We start from the raw sequence: 25598 nt of genomic DNA, 5'->3' as shown, positions 1-25598 counted from the left end.
TCACATATTACCAAAAGAGGAAAGTCACCACGGCTTGAAAGTCTCGGACACACCCCAAGTTGCACCAACCACCATATTCCAAATACTCACTAGGTCGACAGTCATGACAGATATTGGCTCCATATCGGCAGTAGCGAGCACAACAGATGTACTGGACTCTGCAAACAACTTGCTCACATCCCATCGGAAGCTACTCACATACATACGCAATTCACAGCGGGCGCATCGACGTCAGCTTCGTGCTCTTGCAACTGCGCCCAACGATCTGGCAAATTTCCCATTAATTGATTCTCCTGAACCATCACCAGTGCATTCCCCACCGTCATCGCCCCAACTCGCTCCTCGTACCCGCCCACAACGCCAAGATCTCCATCCTGCAAAACGTGCGAGAGTCGCCCGCTACGCAAATTATGTCCCAGAAGAAGAAACGATCCGCAACGACTACTCGCAGCGGTACGTCGACAGTGGTGAGTGGCCGCAGAATCGGGTTCTCGGTGCGGAGCCTTCCCGCCGTTTCGAGGAGTGCGTCCGCTACTTGCTGCTCCGGATCTGATCTCATGTCAATTACAGATACCCAAAGCAGCAGCGCTTGCTCGGTCTGAAAAAGGAATCCGTCGATGCGCATGCTACACCTCCATTTTTCCTTCCCTTTTCTCACCTCTCTTCATTACATCACCAAAAATTCGATGTCATCCTCCTAGACCCCCCATTCTCCTCATCTTTTGGCTGGGACGATCTTCAAGCTCTTCCTGTGCCTTCCCTTGCTGCCGACCCTTCGTTTGTATTCATGTGGGTAGGTAGTGGCGCAGGAGAAGGTCTCGAGCGTGGTCGTGAGGTCCTTGCTAAGTGGGGCTACCGCAGGTGCGAGGATGTTGTATGGGTGAAAACCAACAACACCACCAATCGTGGCCCAGGGGTGCGTGTCATGGTTACCCTCTACTCATCTATCTGTAAACTGACGCTATTTACATAGACAGACCCACCTACTACTTCTCTTCTGACCCGCACAAAACAGCATTGCCTCATGGGTATCCGCGGCACAGTACGTCGCTCGACTGACAGCTGGTTTGTTCACTGCAACGTTGGTGAGCTTGTTTTCTATTTGGGTCCTTATCATTTTGTTGTCCATGCTCGTTCATCATGCTTTGGAACCGTGCATCATGTCTGACGTACAAACTCATACCCTCTGGAAAATTGGACACTAATTTAGTTTGCAGATACCGACGTCATCATCTGGGAAGGTGATACCGCCGATCCGATGCGCAAACCACCCGAAATGTATACTCTCATAGAAAATTTCTGTCTCGGCACACGCCGTCTTGAACTTTTTGGGCGGGCACGCTCGTCCCTCCGCCGCGGGTGGGTCACAGTGCTGACTGCAAGCGATGGGGCTAAGGTTGGGGAGCATACGCGGACTACAGAAGGTGATGTCGTGCACCCATGGAACAAGGATTCGTGGGAGGAAGCGACTCGACACCTGGCTTCGCTCGCAGGGGGGAAGTGTGTTGTGCCAAATTCACAGGAAATTGATACTCTCCGCCCCAAATCTCCTATGCGTTCTGGCAATTCAGGTGTAAGTGGTGGAGTTGGGGTTGCTATCAGCGGTGGCGTAGGTGTAGGCGTAGGAAGTACCGGGATGGGGATGAATGCGGGAAACATGAACTCCGACCCCAACATGAATATTCAACATGCCCGGCGTCCGCCTTCCCAAAATCCAATGATGGTGTCTCCAATGATGGGGATGGGGATGCCGATGGATATGGGTATGGGCATCGGGAATATGATGGGCTTAGGTATGGGAAACATGGGAATGATGGGGATGGGGAACATGGGAGTGTTGGGAATGGGAGACATGCCTGGCGCCGCATTCCAATGGGTAGGGGATGGTGATCGAATCTGGGAGGATGGAATGATGGCTGGTATGGGCATGGGTGGTGGTATGGGTATGGGGAATACAGGAATGGGTGTAGGAGGTCCGGGAATGGGTATAGGTATGGGAAACACGAGGATGGGTATGGGCGGTATGGGCGGTATGGGGATGCATGGCCAATGGGGTCAGGGGTACGACGGGTTCCAGTGAGGCTCAATCTTGTACGTGCAGTGTGGAGTTATGGCAGGTCGCTCACTGGACGCATCCATACATACTGTATCATATACTGTATTATATCTTGTATCCGCGGTAGCCTCTATCTAATGTAGTTCACGTATTCATCTATGCAATCTCATTGAGAGCAAATAGCATATCATGCAGTATATCATTATGGCATGCGCAATGGGTTTAGGTATGAGCCAGTACGACTACCTTAGCACTCGTGTTGGAAATTGACTTCACGAATCCTACGTATGAGGCGTATCATAACAATAGACACCAGTGGCGACGCCACTGCACACCCTACAGCCCAGAGAGGATAGAACATCTGAGCATGTGGACAATGAAGTCCGCGATGCGCGGAAGATTGGCAGGCCGATGGAATGCAGAAGCTGATAGTGTAGCGCTGCGTGTGGTTCATTCACAATCGTGACAGGCTGTTGATCCGTGCGGGCATTGATACAAATGTGACAAGGCGACCAAAGGTGCGAAAACATCACTAGTGGATGAATACCCCTGTAACAAGGGCAAAGTAATGGAAATTGTTGAGTCCTTCAAAGCAGACCGACCGCGTGTTATACCACGCTGTAAACTGCTGCCAGGTGAGAGGCAGTGCTAGTATTTTCTGCGGAAAGAATAGCCCAAAAAACAATCTGACGCTTTATAGACGATTATGAATAACCCATGACTAGTCGAGACCGTATACTTCACCTGTTATGATCGACTAGTAATCGAGTGTTCCGTGATCTCAATGGTTACCCAAAGGAGGTTGGGGGATGTGGACGATACGTGCACCGTGGTATTTTGAAGAGGGACTCCCCACGAACAACTCTTAACCTTTTGCAGTTGCTTTGATCCGAGTTCGTGCGAATGCACCACTATAGTCAAGGGTTGAGGTAGCTCGCAGTGGGGGATGTTCTAGGCGTCAACTTTGGGTACTAGAAAAGTCAGCGAGGGATTGCGTCGAATAAGAATATAGGATAACGCGTTTGTACCGCTTTACCTCCGCGATAAGAGGTACCCGAGTTTCAGCTGTTCGTCTCCAATATAAGACGATTGAATAGTTGAAGCGCTGCCGATGGACGGGCCTGGTGGACGATAGTCTGTTACGATTTGATTTGCCGCGACTTGTCCGATCGATATTTCCTCTGGTATACCTGTAAATTCGTGCCACATTCTCAACACATTGCCTCGCTGCACATGTCCGAGACTCGGGTAGCGAGGGTCGACTCTGACCTGGTGAAGAAGTGATTGTAAGAAGGAGCAGCTATGCCTGATCTGCCTCTGGGCCATATTAGTATGTCAAATAATGTCGTTGGTGTCGTGTCTTTCGTGCAACTGGAATACATCGCCAGAGCATTTACCAGTATCTTACAAATTACGGCCTCGCAATATCATCTCTCCAACCTCTCTCCGATTTCCAGGGTGAGTGTTTTCGTGAACAATTTCAGCAACAAAAATAGCGCAAAGTTTCTCTGAGCACTAGTATGATCAGTTCCTTTGGTTCGCCCTGTCTCCGAAAGACGGAAATGAGCTGTCGGCTGTCTGTTGCAAGATGGGTCCCATCATGATACAAAGTGATGGTTCTACAAATGCTGTGATTGTGCACCCGTCCAAAGAAGTTTTTGGTGTTACCAAATCCACGAGTGTCATGCGTCCGAACAAAGACAGCAAAACCAGAATGGCCAGTTGTGTCTGCCAAGTAACTGAGCGTGTTGTGGTAAGACTCGGTTTTCTCTCGAAAGAAGAAATGAGTGAGACAACGACGATATTGGTACTTGGACGCATCTACGGTGTGCGTAGGGCTCAAATGATACCTCATAGTTCTGCGCCCTCGCTATTTACAAACATATCTCGAGGCACTCAGATCTCCGTTTGTCAAGGGTGGCGGCACGTCCTAGCACGCTCACGACAGCCGCTGTCAGCTCGCCAATTCTATGTGCATCTGTCCATTTTCATCGGTTAACGACAAGGAATTTGATGCAGACGTACCTTGAACCTTCCCATCCAGGGTAGTATTGAAATAGACCCTGGGTCCGATCATAGGACGTACGGCCCTATGCTAAAATTTGTTTCATCCACGAATATGATTGACTTCGGTCAGCGCTACATGTGTTAGATTCATGGGAGATCATCGGTCCATTTTGGTAAGTAAGAGTGGCTTATCGCCTTCACGGAATTCGACAGGAGCGCAGAATAAACGCACCTGTGTTTGGTGACTACCGGTTCGGATGTTATCAGGCTGCCGCGTTCGTAAGCCCGGTCTTACCGTTCGATTTTCAACTTCATACAGATGTTGACACTAATTCAGGGAGTTATTTTTGACTTGGATGGATCTAAGAGAAATGCATGAGCCAAGGTTCACGAAGTTATATGGGACCTGGCTTGAGCGGGACAAAGGAGGTTATAATGCTCCGGTGATGAGTCACCAGCACTTGATGCGAAATCCACATCTTTGGATCTTTGCACGATATGTCCTTACTAGCTGAGGATGACGGTAACTTGCTCTAGAACAATCCACAGAATATGATCTGACCTTGGAGCGGCATCCACCCGCGTGGTTTCTCGCATGCCACGGCGCAACGTGAGTTCCAAAGAAGGGGAAATTCAGAGCATGAAACTTGTCTTCAAGAAGAGTCCACGGTAGAATCATAATCCATGAGCTGGAAGTTGAAGGTCGCAATCTTGCACTGAAATGACGAAGAGTTCGTTTGACCTCATTTTCAAGCTCGCTAGATTCAACCAGCTTCACGTTTAGTCGCATTCTCGTAGATCAAGCCAAGTAGTGTGCTGTAGGCTGTAGTATGCAAACGTGAGAGTCGACAATTAAACAACAGTACAACAATAGCTATCGGGATTCGGATGCTGACGCTTAGAATCCGAGGACCGACTCGGAGGTCAACCAACAATATTCCTTCTCTTCATGCACGCACAGCGCATTTTGCTGCACCAAGTCGACGACCGTCTAAAATTCATTCAAATGCGTGTCTGCACCTCTGCCGTGATATCCGAAACCATTGCAAAGTTGGTGCGAGTGCGGCCTCAGAGTAGGCTCATCAAAAATGACGCAGAGGATCTTTGACACGCACCGCAAGCTGTAAGGCGTACTGGCAGGAAAATAGGAAGGTCATATGACAACAAAATGACAATCGATCTTTACCGTGGTTGAAACATCAGTATTGAAACCATGAATGATCATGACTGGAAATATTACCTGGTCGACGTTCGGCCGCACTTCAAAAGTCTATACCAATGCACTGGTCGTACGTTGCACTGTCAAAGATACCCCTATGTTCTCAAGTATGACTCTCTGCCCAGCAATAACGCAGTTTCACCTTTATTTCATGCACATGCTGTCGCTCCATCCGATCCAGACTTCTGGATTCAGGCCGCACCAGGACATGCGTATGTCGCTTCTGTGCTGTGTTCGTGAGCCGTAGCGGTTCAAGGCAATGCCAGAGATGACTGTTCAATGGTGAAGGCGGTGTTTGGTGCTCCCTTGAGTCGATGTCATGGGTGAGTGAATTTTTGCTCCTTTACCGTTCATGGTATCCGTACCACCCGTCCTTCGGGGCCAGGACTTGTGATTTATGTTGTCTTGCTCTTCGTACAAACACTAAAAAGCGATCGGTTGTAGGCTCTCAGTTGGGTCGCAAAGACACACCTTTACGTCAATCGACTAATGTTGCAAGGCGGCGATTTCCTTCAACTCGACTGTGTAGATTTGAAGATAGGAAAATAAAATTTTGGTCGGTTCTTTAGCTTGGTCAGATTGGGCCAGAATCTACGACGGCATGTTACGATGTGATAAAGGAAACCAAATAAAATTGTGAGTACGCGCAAGGAAATGCAGTTATGGTGATCTTTCGCGTGAAGCTTCGCTCTTGAGCCTGAGTATCCTCGAGTTGGATGCTGGCTGTCTCTAAAATCACGGGTTTAGAACGCGATGCGAGAGGTGTACATTGGATTTTGCATCGCCTATTGCACCTCGCGTGGGTTCGTTCTTGGTGACTGTTGTTGACCAGTTCACCAGACTGTTTCTCCCAGAGCACCGACATGACTCGTGGAGACCTGATGAGTCTTGTCACTCATGCGAATCGGCCATGGACTTACGATTGTTCAACTATTTCGCGGAGCCAGAAACATAAGTTACGATGCCCCAATCAGATTGTTGACCTCAGGGGAACACAAACATTCCACGGTTCATCAACGGCGCACTTCTTTTTTTTATCATCGTGCACTTGAAACAAGACTGAACAACTCAAGTGTGGAAGAAAAACTGACGCGTCGAAGGAAACAACCACCGTCCGTTTAGTGAATAATGGCGCCCCAAAGACAATCTTCCCCGAAAGGAAGTTCCCAGTGGAAGCAAACCTCGAGAATACCAGCGGTGGATGAGCATATACAACGGTGGCCTTCACCCTCTGTCCCTCATCTACTGGACTTTCTATCACCACGGACGCATACAGACAACCTTAACATCTCAAATCACTATATGGGAGCCCAGGTACGGCTCTCCCCAGCTTCAACGCTTGTGCTTTCTAACCATATCTACTTGTCACCTCCAGATGACCCAATCCACCCCCCCTGCCTCCTCACCACACAGTTCGGATTCTTCCGAAGCAACACGACACATAGGAAGCAGTAGCATGCATATGGGTCGATTACCCGGGCTCGAGCCCGCATACATTCCCTATCCAGGCTACGCCACCTACCACCCGTACGGTGTGCCGCCTCATTGGACGCGTGGTCCCGCGCCCCAATACACGCCTGTCGTACCTTCGACTGATGCGGGTGCTGGAGTTGCGCACCACGCGTTCCAAGCGGGACAAAATGGTCATTACCCCCCTGCAGTTGATGTCTCGCGCGCCACTCAGATTGGCCAATACCTACCGCCAAATGTCGCTGCTCCCCCACCAGCGCGCACCCTATATCATCAACACTTCCCATCTATTCCGGGAGTGGCGAACCCTTACGCGTACGCTCTACCTATCCCCCACCAAGGAATCTTCGACCAGCATCACGGGCCTGAGCTCTCAATGGGCTCTGCTTCCTCGTCTCTGCCTCAAGCACCAAGCTGTCAAGTCCGTCGACGCTGCAAGGCCAAAAAATCAACAACAAGCTTACACAAGATATACAGCGATCCGCTGTTCGTGAGTTTTTTTTCTCTCATCTCATTGAGGTCGCACTCTCAAACCTTGGGACAGAAACCCGTAGTTGATGAATACGGTCAACCCACAGGGAAATTTGTTTGCTCGATAGACGGCGGGGAAATTGGACTCCACGGCTATCGTAGGCACACGATATCCATCAAACACCAAGGCTCCAAACTAAAGAGAATTAAATGTTCTGTTTGTTCCAAATCGTGCGTATCCTAACTCTTATGATTGACGCATCTCATTATTAATGTTGTGGTGATTAGTTATACGAGAAGTGATTCATACAAAAGGCATCTGGACAACGGCACGTGTGAACGGGCCACAGCTGTGGTCGCCCCGCCGTCAGCTAGTCAAGACTCCGGGAGCTCTGCTTCTCCCGCACCTGTGGCAGCACCTACCATGGTGTTTGCATATGCTTGCCCGTACCCTAGGTTTGCCCCGCCAATGTCTCAAAACGCGCAGAGTGGAACACCCAGTTTCACGACTTCTGTAAATGTCTCTCAACTCGAAGAAGAAGAGGACGAGGAAGAGGACGACTCTGATTTTTGGGAGGCTAATGAGATTTAAGGATGCATGACCAAATTTCACCGCTACTGATTGTTTTATTGTTTGCTGTCAATCATTACCAATTACGGATACTCTTTCTATTGTCTATGGCACAATAGCATGCACACTATTGTGATCGCTATATATTATTGTTATTGTCATAGCGATCTGATGATTTGATGCGGTGCTAGAGTTGTGCATCAGGTGGGACAAAGGGCGATTTCTTGCACGCCACTCATGTTCACCGCTACTTAAATGCTGCTGATCCCCTACAAGACCCATCTGCGCACGCCCTGTATCATCGTGGGGGTTCGCACCTCACGGAATCGATGATCTATTCCGTGAGGCACGAACCCACACGCGTATGCTCCACCCATCCTGTACCAAGGAATCCTCGATCAGCATCACGGATCTGGGCTCTCAATGGGCTCTGCTTCCTCATCTCTTCCTCAAGCACTACTAAATAGATTTACAGATACGAAGGACTTGGAACAAAGAGAACTCCGTATCCCAACTATTATGATTGACGCATCTCATCATTAATTTTGTGGTGATTAGGGTATATGAGACGTGATTCTTGTAGAGGCACTCACAGCTGTCGCCCGTTCACACGTGCGGTACGTGTGAACGGTCGACAATACCCAACTAGTCCGACGCAGAAGCAGAGCTCCTGGAGTCTTGATCAAGGCTTCATGAACTCCACTTCTCAATTAGACATGGTCACAAAGCCTGCCAAAGAAGAGGAGGATGAGAAAGAGGATGACTATGAAATGTAATCAAATTTCACTCCTGCTACTGCAGCTGACTATTTTTGTTTGCTGTCACAATCATTCATGTATCACCAAGTACACATATTCATCGGCAAAACCCTCCTGGGCTAAATATACATGATTATCAAAAATTATTCGCTAATTTCTCATAATTTCTCAAAAAAATGTCTGGTTAGAAGGATCATATGGATTATGTTACCCCAAATAACTTTGACAGAATTGGTTACAATCATTAGTTATTTGACAAATTTGTCGTGCATTTGAGAGACCATCCATTCAAACTTAGAAGAGTATCATTCACAAATCTAAACACCATCAGACAATATTACACAAAAGAATTAGTTTTTTTATTTAGAAAATGGTATGTAAAGTAGCAACACAGCTAGTAATGACCAACATAGGACACTTGTAGAATATAGACACAAAAGTAATTACTGTATAGCTACAATTGACTGCAAATACCTAATCCCTGGCTTAGATAAAGCAAAGCTGTACCTGTTGCAGCAAGAATGAGTGCGGACAAGCACATACAGGTGTGAATGTGTGGATGAGTATAAGCTAATAAAGCTACATTAGTAAGACGCACGAGTGGATTTATAGAAAGGACATACAGTGACCCCTGGAAGGAGGATCAACATGCTGCGAATGGCAGACAACAACAACGATCAGCATGGTTCGAGCTTGAAGGAGAATCAACACACTCACCCACTGCAAACTGGCAGACAACGAGTTGGATCAGCATGGCAGTTGGGTGGTTGCTCGAACAATGATCGACGCACTCACTACCTGCGAATGGCAGACAACAACTTGGATCAGCATGGCTCTGGCTGGAACAAGGACCAACACACTCACTTCAAACGGATCCAAGCAAAGTTGATATGAACTTGATACCTATTTTGTAGTTGCAAATGTTAGATAGAACTTTTTAAAAAACCTAAGACATATGTAAGGCTTTATAATAGCTAGTGTGAAGGGGTTCCACGAACGATGGAGTTTTGATATAAGAGGTTTTGAGTTTTGATGTGTCGAGAAGATAGTGTGATGGAATGTATTTAGCGGAGACGTTTCTGGGACTTGCGACATTTTGTGGTGAAGGCTCTGGATTGCACACTGAATACATGGATATTTGAAGAGTATATATACATACAAGTGTGAAAGGGATAGCCAAGTGGCTCAAAATATGGTACGATATGCTGAGAAACAAAGGGAAATCCGATGAAAGGGACTTTGGAAGAAGGGTGAGCGCGACGAGAAGGCTTGTGTTCTACACGAGGTGACGCCTGTCACATAACATAAGATAAGGTGTTTCTAAGTACAAGAGGAATCATAAAAATATGAAGGAATGTATCTGCGTGTCTCGGATACGAAGAGTAGAGGTCTTCGCATCATTGAGACATGTGGACTGCATTTGCATTAGTTATAAGTTCGGTCGGAGTGCAGAGGACATAGTATCCTTACACATACCTATCAGCTTGATGATTGAGGCTGACGATGTTGAACATTAAGGCATGAGGGATTGACGTCGGAAGTTCAAAAAGTTTCCAAACCAAAGTCATGCGAGCCAAACAAATACACACAAATGGTTCGATATCAACAAACAGTCACATGAGCGAAACAAATATGTGCAAATGATGAACTTCAACGAAATTTTACTCAGTTGTTCGCCACTTGTTCTAGTCAGTAGTAGGTGCGCATGTTTTTTTTTCTTGTTTACTACTATCTTTAACCTTGCAGCGTGCTACTATGACCACCACTCACGCCCTACACTACATCCTACCCTCCATCTCGTGCTTCCTGCCTCGGACCTCTTTCCACTCTTCTGGTGCTCTCCAGTGTCCTCCGCACATGTTCGAGCCACGTCAGCATTCGCTGACGTGCGCCGGGTGTGTGCGCTAAGCACTGGTGGCTGCTGGGATTGGGTGGGGCGTCCCACTGTTCTGAATGATTGTAACAATTTTTGATTGAATTCGTATTTAGATAGATATACTTCTTGTATATTCAAGTAATTCTTGACATTTTGTGATATTTGCATCCCACATTATCGTCTTCTAGCTATTGCGAAGACTCGGTTACAAATGATCTCAAAGGTGCGTGATTCGGTGCCGGCCGTCTGATTGTTATGCTGCTCACTGACTCGTTAGGTTTCAGTGTGGGTCAAGTTCGAGTTATATTCTCCTTGCCCCCAAAGTCTTTACAATTGCTCTTTCCACCCACTGTCAACATTCCTCCTCACCTCGCATATATCGAATGGTTCACTCCCTTCCCACCTGCTCTGGACCGAAACAATGGACTTTATAAACTGTCAAGATTGGTGTGAGGTAGTGACAGAGTGGCTAGTATCGTGCCAGTGGGTGATATCGTGCGCAGTATCCACCTTATACCGAAGTTTGGAGACTCGGCTCTGCGAGAATGGACGAGTGAGACTGTTCTTGAGGACTGTAACACATTTTGGGTCAACTCATACATTGATAGACATACTTTTTCAATATTCAGATAATCCTTACTAATTCTCTTCTGTTGTGAAAAAATTTCATATTGCCACTACATTGTTATAAACTTTGTCTCTAAACACGAGTAATTAGGAAAAATTATACGAACTTTCAAGATTACATGAAATTTAGCCCAGGAGGGTTTTGCTGATGTTCTTTGTATTCATCTGATGCCATTTGTTGGTTATAATACACACTCCTTGAATGTACACACCAAGCAAGCAAGGTGAGATGAACGATTCATGACATCATCACCAGTCCTGCTGAGCTTTTCCGATAAGTTGGTTGTCAGAATCGTCTTTGGAAGGCTTGACAATCAACTTATCGATCGGAAATGTGAACACATTTCTGCCGTAAAATCTTGAGAGAGCTGACATCCAAATCATTGATAGGCACCAGCCAACCAAAGTTACCTAGCGACACTACAACACGGTAAGTGCTCGTACATGATGAATAGGAATGGGGGGGTAGTGCCTCAGACCACTGTAGACACTAGAGTCTCGGCAAGATCAATCATCATCGGGTCTCGGATCTCGAGCGCTATAACAAATTCAGTTAGAAGCACCGGCTACTTTCATGCTGTACAGTCCAGAGTTGACAAACCGCATGGAGGATAAACATATTTCATGTTAGGCATCAGATCATCATGATAACCGGTGTAGAGACTCGCGCGTCTCAATGCCGAATATCCGGCCTTTACCCATACATTCCTATATGCTACAGCTCTAATCCTAAGGACCAGTCTCGCGCGCACTCGCGTGCGCCTTACCTGCACACGCGCTATGCACGCTTCGTGCGCCTTCTCCTAGGTCTTCGCGCTATCGTCCGTCCATTCGTCCCATGTCCTTACTGATTCACTGGTGCGTTATTCCTATCTTGTCCATTGAACTAATAAAATCTTCGGTCCGACGTCCGCGCTACATATAGAAAGTCTATTTAAACTTAGTTATAATTAGAGTTGATATGGTTACTCGGTTCGGGAGTGCGCTCGGAAGCGCGCCGCTTAGCGCAATCTCCATTCTTAAATACAGAAGGGTTTCCTTTGGTTCTGGTACTTACTTTCCCCTTATCTTTGTGTACTGGAAAGTGTATAGATCACCTCCTCACTTGATATCAGATCTTATTCTCCTGTCAATCATCCATCTGTGCATTCACTCCTCAATAGGACCTTTCCTTTAACACTCAAGGCGCGCCTTCGCTTCACTGCGCGCGCATTCTCAAACCTCCCGCTCATGCGCGCATCTTGTGCGCCTTTGCCTCGCGTACGCACGCCTTTTAAGTGCGCGTTATCTTCTCGCGCCTGTTAGCGCCCGCCTAGCTCATAGAGTTTCCCTCCACTTTTATTTCGAGGAACTTCTCTCAGTGGTTGTCCTTTGGGTCAAGTCGTTGTCTCGTATCCCGGTCTTGCTGTTGAGCACCCTTTTGTTTTAAGTGTTTTCACGTATAGTCAAGATTCCTCATCTACACCGGGAGAAATATGACATCATCGGCATGATCAGCATGGCACCGGGCGGCGCTTTGTTTGACCACTAACCTTACTAATTCCCATGTTCTCCTCAAACTCCAGGGACCAGTTCTACACATGCGGTCAATATAATCTCATCCATTACCCTCTCCTTTGTTTCATTTCCAAGTCTTTCTCTGTTGCACATGTCACTTTCTACACCCACCAGCGGATGTGGGTAGCACAGTTTCGCAAGTGATCAAGGTTTCTTGAGCAGAACACCTGTCTTCTGTCCAATGAGTTTGTATATTGCAACTTTGTGGTTAGTTTTTGAATTTCACTGTCATTCTTGATCGTGCACTTATCTTGAAATCATCTCCCATGTCTCTGACCAACCCCCACTCACACTAGACCAACATGCAACACGCACTGCTTGCTATCCACTGTACTTGCTCGAAAAAAGACCACAATGGACATTATCGCTGCCTACCTTCATCTCAATACCCTTCACTGTGGCCAAAAATCGTGCATCGTCCAATAATTGTGGTACAAGGAGCTTTATCAAACATAATGATTGTTCAGATTCTTGTGTGCTCCCACTTCTGATTCTCTTCTCCCTCTTCGTATATTTTGTGAAAATTCACAAACTCCTCTTTGAAGATCTGATGTCTGGATAAAACGATGACTTGACATGTTGTTCACGATCCTAAGTAGTACCAGAAGCTGGTGTAAGGGCATAGTGGCAAGGATTCCTACCATATACCCCACACCTGCTTCTGGTACTTGTACAATTCACCCTATGTTCTTGAATAACCCAGGAAGGTGACATTGAATTCCAAGTCCAATCTTCTAATCAGTAGCAAGTAACACTGACGATTGAGAAGTACCCGCTGCCTTCTCATACCCACAAGGTTATAATGGCAAATTTCAGTGTTTGCCTGCCACAGAGGCTCTACTCGATCTGCTGATTGGTACACCAGAGACATTCATGAATACAAATCTTACTAGCTCTGATATCTCTGACATGGACCATGCGGCCCCGATTGTATCAAAGACGCAGACGACTCCGGACAGATACTAGTGTAAATGATGGAAACTGTCATGTTCCACTGGCAGGGATTTGATTTTGTTCCCAACCTCTTTATGAACTCGCCTGTGAACGATGCCCTGCAGAAACAACCAGAACTTCAAGCAAATGGCAACCCACTACTGTGAATCGTCGTACTACATCAGTAAAACCTCGTAATCATTTTCCATCATTTTTCACTCGGAACTCTCATTTTTCCTGCTTTGATCAGATTTGAGGAGCTGTTCACACAACATGAAGACACGACGGAAAAAATTGAAAAAAAGGCCACTCGCCCTCTTAATTCTACTTTGACACTCTTGAAAAGTCACTTATCAGGCATTGACAGTGGTGATAATAGAGCAAAGGGCATCACATTGTCCAATGGTAAAGTACGAAAAAGTGGTGTAAATAGAGCAAACAATGCATGCAAATGGCGACAAAGCAGTAAAAACAGTAGGAAAGGGCGAAATGAGAAATACATGTAAATGAAGAAAAGGGGAATTAAAGGCGAGTAATGAAGACAGATGGCGGAACAGGCAAAATGTGATGGTACGAGGAGATGGATACAGCACGGAGTTATGAGTCAACATTAAAAAACGCGCAGCAGGCAGTGTGAAACTGCAACTTGAATCTATATGGAATGATGTTAGTTCATTGACAAAAAAATAAAATAAAGCAATGGTTCATTACCACAACATGCAGCGCCGGTCAATGTTCTCCTCCTCATCCTCATCATTGAGACTAATGTACTTCCGAAGGGCAGCATTGCCTGATTTCTTGAGCAGTTTCCGGGCCATCGATGTTGTCTCCCTCAGAAAGCTTTCTCCCTTTTTCTTGACACCAGTCACATAGGAGGTAGTCACAGACCCCCAGTTATTGATAGAGAACGCATGTTCGGTAGTACTGTGATTGCCAGTGGCCTTATTGAAGGTCATCGGTGTCCACAGCTTGTGCTTCCTTTGTGCAGGATGCATATTGAGAGCATCCGAATCAATGTTGATGGCACCATCACTGAGGCACTTAATGGCGCATTCAAGCTGTCAAAAAAAGTACAGCTATCAGTCATGTTTCTCATATGTCTCCGGTACTTACCGAAGCTGCACAAATGCCGAGAACGCCAGCCATGCCAATGGAAGCCAATACATCCGTTTTGAGCGCAGTGACTTCAGCATACCCGATAATGCTATGAAGATGAGCGGTAGTGAAGAGTTGTAACATGAATGGGGACAGGAATGCTTGCATTGTGTCGATGTTGTCCATGTCCTCGAAAAGAAAAGCGAAGTCTTCCATAAGCGCTTGGCCAAGCTCTTTCGCGTCAGTGTCCTTGTTCCGGGCATAGAAATCGATCATTATAGCAAGTCCTGTTGAACCGAAATTACTGCGCCACTCTGCTAGACGCTGCGTGGCCTGATTCAAATTGTGATCAGTCAGTTAGTAATAGTGATGCAAGAAAAAACATGGGACCTATGACACCAAAGACAGAACCTTGAGTGTTTACCTTGTACTGGAGATCTGAATCATCATACACAACATCCATGATGCATTGGAGCGCGTCGATGAGAGAATTATCTGATATCTGCCAGAGGTCATTTTGACTGCTGGCCCACAAATAAACAGTCGGGAGGAAGTGCTTAGGCCATCGTTGATCCTGGCATTGAGGGGGAAGATCACAGTTTCGATAAGCTGAACAGGACTTGTACCGCTTCTCAATCCAGTAGCCAGGCGGCGCTGTAAGTGTTGATTTTGGTATAGTATCATCGGCCCCGTCTTCGATTTTGACCTTCTTTGCAGGTGGCTGCATTGTAGTGGATGACTTGGAGACGCCAACAGAAGTCTGTCGCAAGAATATAAGTAGTAGCCATTGTTAATAAATAAAAAAGGAACTTACGGAAGACGTCAAACGTACAGCCTTCTTCGCTGTCTTGGTTGTTTCGACGAAGCCTGTAGGCTTCATCATACTATGATCCATGTTGAGAACCTCAATATCGTCATCCTCGTCTGAGGAATCCTTGAAGACTGGGACATGGTGTTTGGTGTCCACAGCGTTGTGCGTCCTGTTATTTGAGCGACGGAATATGAAACTGCTCAGGCTGTCACCGCTATCCTGAGACTTATCGGCCATATCCTCCTTGACATCCATTGTTGCATCGTTGTCCGCATCAGTTGGTGCATCATTGTCTGCATCGGTTGATGCATCATCCGAATCCTTTGTGTCATCCTTCAAGCCCTCCGTTGGAAGTGACCTGTCCGCGGTCAGCTCAGTAGGCACATCTATAATCTGTAGTGTCCACTTACTGCATTAGAATTGAATGATATATTAAACTGCCACACACCTTAAGCGTGGATGGCTTTGGAAGGATGCCCAAGCGATCCTCTGAATCAAAAAGCTCATCGCCAAAGCCACCAACGAGAGCTTGAGAAGAATTAGCGACAACCTGAGGTGGGATTTTGTGCTGGCCGGAGCTGGTGGTCACAATTGTTGTGGACGTAGGGTGGGAGCCAGATAAGAAGATGGTAGTTGATGGCTAGTGCACTAAAGTCAGTCCCGTGACTGCCATATGAGGCGGCTTGGGAGCGCTTGATATGATGTCAGACTGGTCTGGTGAAACATCTTTAACCCAACCCTGGATGCGCCTCCCTAACGAAAACTTGGACTTGGTCCTGAAATTTGAGGTCAAATTAAGGAAAAGAAGCGTTGATTCGGTAAGCATCAACATCATGGTTGGAAAAGAAGTCTGGATGCACATCAACTTTCCTTTCTTGTCTTCAACACGTGCCCCTGACTGAGCTGCAAGAGCCGTGTCCTTCTCAGTCTTCTTCTTTGTCTTGATTCCATTGTCCTTCTGATTTTCTTGAGACCGAGCCTCAACATCCTCGCCTGGGTCAGTATCACGCAGCATTTGCGACATGCGCTCACTGGCCACGGTATCAGTTCCTACTCCCAGGAGTGCCTTATCTGCTTGAGCAGCAGGCTCTGACTTTTTCTTGACAGGGCGAGCGCAGGGCCTTACTGCCTTTGGCTTCTTCGTCATGCTTTGCACCTCCACCTTCTTCATCTCTTCCTGCATGGCAGACAGCTGCTGCAAACCCTCAACCACGGCCAGTTCTTGAGCTTCATGGGTTTTCTGGGGGAGTTTGGTGTTCTTCTTCTTAGCTTGAGAACGTCGCTGACTTTGCCCTTCCAGGTTGGGTAAGCCTGGGTGTTTATTCGCATTTTGTGGGCGGGTGCGACGCAGTTCATTGATATCAGTCATAACTGACAAGTAGCTAATTTTAACAGGTACTGCAGCACACAGGAGGGTGGAGAAGGGTGTAAGGAATCGGGTGGTTGGAGTTGAACTTTGAAGCGCTCGGTGCAAATTTGTAAGTTCTCATACTAACTTTAAATCACTTAACCAAACAAACGCCCATTCCAGCAGTGTCAGACCATCTTCACCTCGTTACAACTGAGTGCGCACCTGAAAATTGTTCGTTATTCTAAGTCAGTTTTTTTGTCACTCATTTTCTCTTATATTCACCTGATACTACAGACCAAACGTCAATGAGAAGGCACGTGGATCCCTGGAGCCAGTCTTAGTGGCCCTACAGACAAGAAGGTACGTGAATCCTGAGAGATAGTACTGGCTATCCTTCTAACCAGACAGGCGCACAGATCCCCAGAGATAGTATTGGCCATCCTGCCGACAAACAGTCGTGCCAGAGATAGTATTGGCCATCCTACCAATAAGACAGGTGCGCAGTCCCCAGAGATGGTACTGGACATCCTACTAACCAGACAGGTGCACAGATCTCCAATAGTATTGGCCATCCTACATGTGGATCCCTACGACCAGACAATCAATCGCTTCATCAGGCGCATCCGTGGGTCAACAACCAGACGATTAATCAGTTCGTCAACTTTAGTTGCAATGACCAGACAATTAACCGCTTCATCAACCGAAATTGGAATGACCAGACAATCAATCGGTTCGTCAACTGGAAGGTGTGTGGATCCCTTTGTCAGGCGCATCCGTGGGTCAACGACCAGACAATTAATCAGTTCGTCAACAGAAATTGCAACGACCAGACAATCAATCGCTTTGTCAACTGAAAATTGGCCATCCTGCCAACCAGACAGGTGCGCAGTCCCCAGAGATAGTATTGGCCATCCTATTGACAATAGTCAATGACCAGACAATTAATTGGTTCGTCAACTGAAATTGGCCATCCTACCAACAAGAAGGCGCATAAATTATTATTTTAATGAAGTACATAGACTTATTTGAACCTTAGTTACTGCAATGCCTGATAATATTCCTCGTACTCAAGTCCATCGATGAGACTTCAGCGCACTTCAGCTTCCGTGCGGAAGTTGCCCACGATGGTTCAAAACTGTTGCTGGCCGAATGAAACATTGTCTTGCTGCACACCCTGTTCCACCAGTAGTGCCTCAGGCCAGTCGCTCCCCAGAACTCAATTTTGAAATGGATGTTGATGAAGGATGCACTGACTATGATATTGACATGGGCGATCCCCCACACCAACTGTCCCCTCAGCCAAACATCCACACAGAGTTTTTTGGGCCTGGCAATCATCTGTATAGGAACTACCACATGGGTCTCGATGGTATGTTCATTTGCTGGCTGGTTTTATCTTATTTTTCACACGATGGTAGGCAAACCATGTGATGCAGATGGTATATATCTCCTTCCTGGCGCTCCTCCTCCTCCTCCTGAGAATGTAGCCTCGGACGACTGGACACCCTTTCATAGCCGTGTGGAATTTGAAATGGCAGAGTTTCTGTACATGCAAAATCAGATGTCGGCTGGTCAGATCAACCGACTGTTGGACTTATGGGCATCTACCCTCGCAAAGCACAATGACAGGCCACCATTTGCAGATCACCGTGATCTCTACGCGGTCATTGATAGTTCACCCTTTGGAGACGTGAAATGGCAATGTTTCATGGTGGCCTATGATGGTGAGAGACCCAAAAATCCCAAGCCCTGGATGGATGATAAGTACGATGTATGGTTCCGTGACCCACGTGAGGTGACACGCAACATGCTTGCCAACTCAGCATACGCTAATGAATTTGACTACTGCCCATATCGAGAATACTCTATGGAGAACGATCAGTGTCAGTGGAAGGATTTCATGTCAGGCAACTGGGCCTGGGACCAGGCAGTAAGTACTTGACTTTCCTTCGATAATGGCTGCTAAATCTGTGTCTAGGACGAAATTGCTAAAGATCCAAACACGCTCAGCTCGACGTTCGTCCCTATAATCCTCGGTAGTGACAAAACAACTGTTTCAGTCGGTATGGGGAATAATGAATATTACCCGCTTTATGCGTCAATCGGGAATATTTGCAACAACGTTCGACGAGCCCATCATGATGGACTAGCGATTATTGGGTTTCTCACTATGCCAAAAAGTACGTCACAGTGTGAACTCTTCTAGTGTATGCTAATTTATGGTCACAACACATTCATCCACTCTGCACTCACACCTGCATGCACAGCTACAAAAGAACATGCGGATGAGCCAACCTTCCGAAATTTTCGTCAACAATTATTTCCCTCGTCACTCTCAAAGATTCTCAGTTCGCTTAAGCCAGGCATGACAACACCCGAAGTCGCACATTTTGGAGATGGTCACTACCGGCAAGTTGTATATGGGCTAGGACCTTACATCGCAGACTACGAGGAGCAAGTACTATTGACGTGTATTGTTTGTGGTCAGTGTCCTAAGTACGTATCTATCATTTCATATGTTTTTTACCTTGTAACTAATACCTCTACAGATGTATGGCACCTCATGCCAATCTTGATCAAGACTCGTTGTGTCGTTGCCATGACTATGTAGAGGCACTTATTGAAGAAGGTCCCTTGGGTAACTTGTGGAATGAAGCAGGGATAGTTCCAGAACTTGTGGTATGTCAATCGGTATGCTCTTCACAGGTCATCAATACTAATTATTTCAACAGCCATTTACAAACAACTTCCCCCGAGCCGATATATACCAAATGATCTCACCCGACATCCTCCATCAGCTCATCAAAGGTGCCTTCAAGGACCACCTTGTGGAATGGGTCGAAAAATACCTCAGACACGTTCATCCAAAATGACACGCAGAGCAAATTTTAGATGATATTGATCGCAGGTAAGCTTATCTAGTGTTTATATTACATATGATCACTCACTGTATATTAGGATTGCCGCTGTGGCCCCATTTTCAGGCTTGCGACGATTCCTTCAGGGACGTGGCTTCAAGCAATGGACGGGAGATGACTCTAAGGCCCTGATGAAGGTAATTCACGCATTTTGAGTCTCACCTCACCATAGAACTTACTAATTCAACAGGTCTATTTGCCCGCAATTGAGGGTCATGTACCTACTGATATCGTGTGCGCCTTCCGTGCACTCCTAGAATTTTGCTACCTCGTTCGCCACAATATCATCACAGAGCATGTTCTAGTTGAGATTGAAGATGCACTCTCACGGTTTCATCATTACCACGAAATCTTCAAGACATCGGGTACTATTCCTACCTTCTCGCTGCCTTGTCAACATTCGCTCAAGCATTACATACAAAATATACGACTTTTTGCTGCACCCAATGGCCTCTGCTCATTGATTACTGAGAATAAGCACATCAAAGCGGTCAAAGAACCTTGGAGATGATCGAGCTGTTTTTGCACGCTCGGTCAAATGCTATTGATCAATCAACGGCTCGACAAAATTTCAGCAGCACAAGTTGAATTCACACGTCAAGGGATGTCAGCTGGCACCTGCCTCTCAGCAGCTATGAATGCCTTAGGTAAGTCATTCGGTTTATACTAGTACAAGATGTCCCAAACACTAATGTACATAATAGTTCCTGGAACAATACCAGCAACAGCAACAACACCCGCAACAGCAACACCTGTCAGAAATTCCTAATTTGGATTTCAACGCCTTGTAAGGCATTTCAAGGTTCAAAGGCAAAATGGCCTTTGAAATGGGTTTAAATAATAGAGTTGTACTTAAAATTGCCATAGAAATGTAGTTAAAATGGCATTGCAACAGATTGCAACAGGCCTTGCAATGGTACTGGCACGGTGCAATTTGGTTGCCATATTATTGCAATATATTGAAATATAGCAAGATTCCTTGCAAATTCGTTTCAAGAATACCTCATTGCAACCACTTTAGGAAATTTGCGACACCAGCAACAGCAACACCAGCAACAGCAACAACACCTGCACCTGCACCAGCTGCACCTTTGCGGATTAGTATTGATGGGGACCTCGAAATCGATGATGGACCAACCATTTTACAAGCCTTCGTGCAGCTGGCAAAAACCCCCGTAATTTTTCATTTATCTTCATTTTTCAATATTCTAACATACTGTACAGAGTGGAAAAAGTGTGCTTAAACTGTCCCTGCACTCACTGAAGAACTCAGTATACCTCGCCTTCCCGACCTCCTTGCACAGTTTTTATTCCAACAATTACACCCTGATGATCACTGCGACCCATGTGATGTACCTCTCGCGGAATGTCCTCGCTATCTCAACAAAATATTGGTTTTTAATTCAGCCTCGTCACGCTTCTATGCGCCCAGTGATTTGAGCGGTAGCGGTGGCATGCGCACTGAGCACATCCACTCTTCTCCATCCTGGTGCAATGAGCACTCACGCTACGACTGTGTTTTTGTAAACACAGACTCCGATTTACCTGGCATGCGAGGCCTCAAGGTTGCTCGAGTTCGCACTTTTTTTTCATTCAAGTATCGGGGTAATACATATCCCTGCGCCGTGATACACTGGTTTGACAAGGTTGGTGACACTGCAGACGAAGATATGGGAATGTGGATCGTTAGTCCCACAGGTGGCGCATCCAAGCACGCTGTCATTCACGTCAATGCTATCTATCATGCTGCGCATCTCATTCCGGTGTATGGCATGGAGTTTTTGCCTCAGGGATTCAAATGCCATGACTCATATGACACATTTCGAACTTACTACATGAATAAGTATGCTGACCACCATGCATTTGAGATTGCATTTTGACAATACTTTATTTACTATAGCTATTGTACACACTTTGAATGTATACTACTATTATCTCTCTGAACATGTATTATTTCTCCTTTGCACATTAAACTCTCTTAACCGCCTTGGAGAAAAATCAACAAAATGTCTTATCACTCCTTAGATTGATTTTCGCACCTTAGCACTCGTGCCAAGGTGAAAAAAGTGACATAATGATGGAAAATGATTACGAGGTTTTACTGATGTAGCCTGGCAGAATGTTAAGGTCGTACTCTCGTAGGATCGGATCCGAAGGACTTTGGCCTCAGCTCGTACGCTGTGCCCCTTTCCCAAGTACTGTCCCTTATTTCAAAGTACTAACGATAACGTGTCCGAAGGTCCGGACGGGTCTCGTAGTATATCTGGATGTCTTCCGGATATCGGAAACGTATATAAGACTAATCCGGACGTATCCGAACTAGAAACTAACAGAGTAAGACTACCCGAAGGTAGAGCCGAGGATATAGACTATCGGAATCTATCCGAAGTCTCGGAGGGTGACAAGAGTAAGAAGGACTCAAGTCCGGAGGACAGAAAGAGGACAAACTAAGATGATATTCGAACTGAGGTACTACAGGACATATACACGAGTTTATATACTATGAGGATAACAGAAGTATCAGTAAGCAAAGGTCCGAGGCTATGTACGAAGCATGTGCAAAGGTTATCAAACGCGAGTCGGAAATGAGACATAGGTTAATGGATCAGTAATCATACCGGTAATAAGTATAACCAAAACACCGGGAAGAGGAAATACCGAATAGGCTGTGTTTAACGTTATATGAACAGGAAATGAATTAGAAAGCTTATCGTAAATCGGTGTAGAAACAACAATACAGAGAGGAACAAATAATGCTCCTAGCTGTATCTATAATAGTTGAAGGTCGTGCGTTGCCTAGCCTGCGTTACTTGAGGAGACAAGTGCATTCGACCCTAAAGGGGAAGCGAGTGCAGCCAAGATCTAGAGGTACGCGCTTCAGCGAAGCGCGAGAAAGCGCAGGTGCGCGCAAGGCGCAGGAACACGCGCGTGTATTAGCGCGAAGCGCAGGAAAGCGCGTGCGCGTATGCGGAAAATGATAAAGACTAGACTCAAGTGATAATATAATGCAAGAAAAGAGAAGGGAGATGCAAAGTATAGACAAATAGACTTCTACTATATTCTGCTAAGTAGTAAGTAAGTGATAACTAGTAATTGGGAGGTAAAAGTAAGGTTTTTTTTTTTTTTTGCGGAGCCGAAGCGCTACCGAGTAGGTATGTAAAAATATATATGAGTGAGAAACTATGATAAAAATAAAGGTGGAACTATGCTAATAAAGGAAATGGAAATATATGTACTAGGGAGCTTGGTGGACAGTGGATGGATGCATCTGAATGGCTGGCGCTATAGGGCGCGCAAGCGCGGGAACACGCGCACGCATACATCGTGAAGCGCGGGAATGGTGCGCGCATGGCGCGCATTGCGCGGGAAAGCTGCGCCTCATATAGATAGCTGCGGGTAGTGCACAGAGTGACACTACAAGTTCATGCTATGTACTTCCTAGTGTAAAGCTGTCATATCAGACCATGAGACACACAAGTCTCTACATCGGATCGGAAGCGGATCTATACATCGGACCGGATCGGATCTCAGGGTCCGAAGTCCGGAAGAGAAGCGTGAATATATGGGATATGACACAGAATAAGCAAAGAGCCAGAGTAGGGTGCGGTGAAAAATTCAATAATTTTTAACAGCGGTTAATTAACTGAGTTATTAACCGGGTGTCACGAGTTCCAAATACGAATCATTATTCATTCCTTAATTCTAAATCTTTTAAGCGCCCAGTCACAGCACCTGTTCCTAAGAATATGTTTACTGTTGAAGAAGTTCCTATTATTGCGTCTATTGTAGAATTACCAGAGTCACGTGACTTATCAGACAATGCCGAATCTAATTATGGTGCACCACGCGACACTCTTGGAATGTTCCAGAATCTTACTGCAGCTGCGACACATGTTATGACATCATAGTTATATATAGAATCGTACAATACCTTTAATTATTCTGATTGGTTAGTTAGTTCATACTCAGTTTCGATCTCAGTTTCAATATGTGTATATAGGTAGCTCATCGTAGTCAATAGTTCTTTAGTTCAAACCTCTTGTATCTCCAAGTGAGCAATACCAAGACGTACCTGCTGCCTACCTCCTCTGTGTGATTATTCTGTTGTTTGAGTCCTAGTCTCTGCCCAGCGTTAATTCATTATTGGGTTATGACACCAGGTTATTAACTGTAAATAATTCAATGCTGGAGGGACACCGGTCAAGAACTGTAAATAATGTACCATGTCCTACCATGGCATCCTAGGCATGCTGTTATATCAAATTTGTCCTGATTTGCCTCGTGTTGGGTGGATAAAGGCTCGTAGAATCTCATACTGACATATTTGTGTCATTCCAGCCATTGGGTTGCACCTGAATCATACTAATATGTTTTCAGAGTGTTGGACGACTGGAGTGATTGGGATAATAGATATGTCAATCAAAATTCTACTGATCTAACTTTTTGCTTGTATCGCAGACCTCCTTACAGATTTGACGGCTATGAGTGGTTCAGTTCTCGATACCTCAGTTCCATCCAAAACAGTTCATGATGGCCTTATTCCGAGTTCTGCAGCAGCTGATTTTTGCCTTTGACTGGCAAAGCTCCCCTTGGAAGGCAATGTGCTTGGCTTTCGTGACATGGCTCCTGTTTCAAGCTGTCGCAGCTTGCCTCACATGTCTGGCTTAGTGATACCACAGTCAACATGATGCTCGACATCATCCGGCAACCCATCTCTACCAACTCGTACCTCTCCTCCCGTCATGACATTGTTCTGTGCTACACAGCTACCAAAATTCAGTCTGTTTACGGCTTGCGTGACAACATTGATTATCCCAACTCAAAGGACTGCGGAGAACTGCCACGTTTGGGATCTGATCTCACAGGCGGGTTAAAGGATAGCATCAGTACACTTTGTCTTATCAATGGCAACCACTGGGTGGCCATCGTAGTCAACCAGAGTGAGAGAAAGGTATTGTATGGTGATCCAGGAGGTTCGGGAGCACCTGTGGCGCTTCGTCAAGCCATAGATTGATGGTTGAAAAATCACTTTACCGAAAGCTTTGCGTCACAGGAAGTTCGTTGATTATTGAAAACGGTGATGAACACGAGGAGATACTTGATGAAGATACTCATACCTGGCTCAATGACAAAATTGAAAAAATGCCTGGTGATTCCACTTTCGATGCCGAGGAAGACATTGACTTAGACGTGCCGGAACTCACAAAAATTCTCGCTGATGATCCACCCCAAGGGAGTGTGTCGAAAGGTAAGAAGAGCAAATGGTGGCTTGCATTGATGACGCCGACGATGCTGATGGCGAATGGGTCTGGAAGTGAAATTGCCCAGCGCACAGAAGTTTTTTCATCAAGAATAGTTAATAACACCTGTTTTCGACGAGTTAGCTTGAACTGAAAAAATCACGTGCCGACTGTCAATATGTGTTAAAAAATGTCAGTTAATAATTAACTGCCATCCTCCTGGGTTAATAACCCAGTTAATAACTGGCTGGATAATTTTTTACCGCACCCTAAGCCAGAGGCATCTTCTGTCTGTCGTGATACCATGAAGTTCCTCATCAGAGTCCGGACATGAGAATGAGTCGATCGGCATGTCCTTGTACCACTGTATGTGCGAGGTTGTAGCCACTTGGTCACATACACTTCAATCGAAAGATTGCGACTGCCACAAGAACTTCAAGTTTTCTCGGCACTGACAGTGAAACAAGGAACACCGAAGCGCCTATGATACCTACTCAAAGCATCTGCATGAATTTCAAGGGTGCAAACACGGCTCAGAGATGAAATCAGTTTGCCGTACATACTCTTACGAGCGGCAACATTTGACTTTCACCCAGTCTGCTTTTCAGCGTATCGTTCAGTCAGACAATCATAGATTC

At 46.0% G+C, this 25598-nt stretch overlaps 5 protein-coding genes across 5 annotated transcripts; 4 read left to right on the top strand and 1 right to left on the bottom strand.

Moving 5' to 3' along the window:
• Positions 1 to 103: 103 nt before the first annotated feature.
• On the top strand, positions 104 to 2502 carry F5891DRAFT_1166006 (MT-A70-domain-containing protein; the record flags this gene model as incomplete). Its single annotated transcript, XM_041365413.1, has 4 exons — positions 104 to 522; positions 571 to 916; positions 974 to 1085; positions 1218 to 2502. The coding sequence occupies 4 exons, from the start codon at positions 104 to 106 to the stop codon at positions 2078 to 2080; spliced, it is 1740 nt and encodes a 579-aa protein (XP_041220524.1). The 3' UTR covers positions 2081 to 2502.
• An 8181-nt stretch (positions 2503 to 10683) lies between these two features.
• Positions 10684 to 11061, top strand: F5891DRAFT_960765 (uncharacterized protein; the record flags this gene model as incomplete). The annotated part of the gene is given in 2 exon segments (XM_041375768.1): positions 10684 to 10877; positions 10893 to 11061. 2 exon segments carry the CDS (start codon positions 10684 to 10686, stop codon positions 11059 to 11061), a joined length of 363 nt encoding a protein of 120 aa, XP_041220523.1.
• Positions 11062 to 14252: 3191 nt separating this feature from the next.
• On the bottom strand, positions 14253 to 16820 carry F5891DRAFT_984643 (uncharacterized protein; the record flags this gene model as incomplete). The annotated part of the gene is made up of 6 exons (XM_041377482.1): positions 14253 to 14603; positions 14659 to 14973; positions 15065 to 15400; positions 15455 to 15844; positions 15900 to 16029; positions 16312 to 16820. 6 exons carry the CDS (start codon positions 16818 to 16820, stop codon positions 14253 to 14255), a joined length of 2031 nt encoding a protein of 676 aa, XP_041220522.1.
• A 1412-nt stretch (positions 16821 to 18232) lies between these two features.
• F5891DRAFT_1130746 (uncharacterized protein) lies at positions 18233 to 21600 on the top strand (the record flags this gene model as incomplete). The annotated part of the gene is made up of 11 exons (XM_041364568.1): positions 18233 to 18285; positions 18432 to 18732; positions 18781 to 18982; positions 19070 to 19298; positions 19352 to 19481; positions 19535 to 19660; positions 19685 to 19710; positions 19761 to 19857; positions 19893 to 20112; positions 20296 to 20367; positions 20987 to 21600. The coding sequence occupies 11 exons, from the start codon at positions 18233 to 18235 to the stop codon at positions 21598 to 21600; spliced, it is 2070 nt and encodes a 689-aa protein (XP_041220521.1).
• Positions 21601 to 24404: 2804 nt separating this feature from the next.
• F5891DRAFT_1254366 (uncharacterized protein) lies at positions 24405 to 25114 on the top strand (the record flags this gene model as incomplete). Its single annotated transcript, XM_041369953.1, has 2 exons — positions 24405 to 24717; positions 24774 to 25114. 2 exons carry the CDS (start codon positions 24405 to 24407, stop codon positions 25112 to 25114), a joined length of 654 nt encoding a protein of 217 aa, XP_041220520.1.
• Between the last annotated feature and the right edge of the window lie 484 nt (positions 25115 to 25598).

This window comes from Suillus fuscotomentosus (genome assembly GCF_016647785.1).
Source record: "Suillus fuscotomentosus strain FC203 chromosome Unknown F5891scaffold_73, whole genome shotgun sequence".
In the NCBI taxonomy this organism is placed as follows: domain Eukaryota; kingdom Fungi; phylum Basidiomycota; class Agaricomycetes; order Boletales; family Suillaceae; genus Suillus; species Suillus fuscotomentosus.
The sequence above is the reverse complement of the archived record's forward strand: the minus strand, read 5'-3'. Positions and strand labels throughout refer to the sequence as shown.